Below are 358 nucleotides of genomic sequence, written 5' to 3' on the forward strand. Positions count from 1 at the left end.
CAAAGCTGGGTGAAAACCGAGGACGGCTGGAAAAAAACGACGAAAGATGAGAACGAGACGAATAACATTGTTTCAGAACGGAAGAGGTAAGTGTTTAATGATTCCGCATATGCATTTTAAGTGTTTGACCTGAAATGTTTCCGTTGTCCACCACTAAAAGCATCACATCAAACAAATGGCGTAGTTTGCTGCAGACTCAAGATCTGCGTCAATTTGATAAACAAAAGCGTTGAAACATATTGACAGCAGATTCACGTTACAGTCAGAAAGTCAGAAAGCTTTATACGTATTTTTATATAAATATTTTTACATTTATATATTAAAATATGCGTCTGTGTAAGTGTGTGTGTGTGTGTAT

General features: G+C 36.3%; 1 protein-coding gene across 1 annotated transcript in view; it reads left to right on the forward strand.

Moving 5' to 3' along the window:
- The window catches only part of LOC107593637 (F-box only protein 32-like), an 8,838-nt gene that overhangs the window by 206 nt on the left and 8,274 nt on the right, over positions 1–358 (forward strand). Inside the window, exon 1 of the mRNA XM_016283447.1 lies at positions 1–86. This exon is cut by the window's left edge and continues 206 nt beyond it. Within this exon, the coding sequence (XP_016138933.1) occupies positions 1–86 (86 nt within the window). The remainder of the gene's footprint in view (positions 87–358) is intronic.

Source organism: Sinocyclocheilus grahami, unplaced genomic scaffold (assembly GCF_001515645.1).
Source record: "Sinocyclocheilus grahami isolate Dianchi unplaced genomic scaffold, SAMN03320097.WGS_v1.1 scaffold175.1, whole genome shotgun sequence".
Taxonomy (NCBI): domain Eukaryota; kingdom Metazoa; phylum Chordata; class Actinopteri; order Cypriniformes; family Cyprinidae; genus Sinocyclocheilus; species Sinocyclocheilus grahami.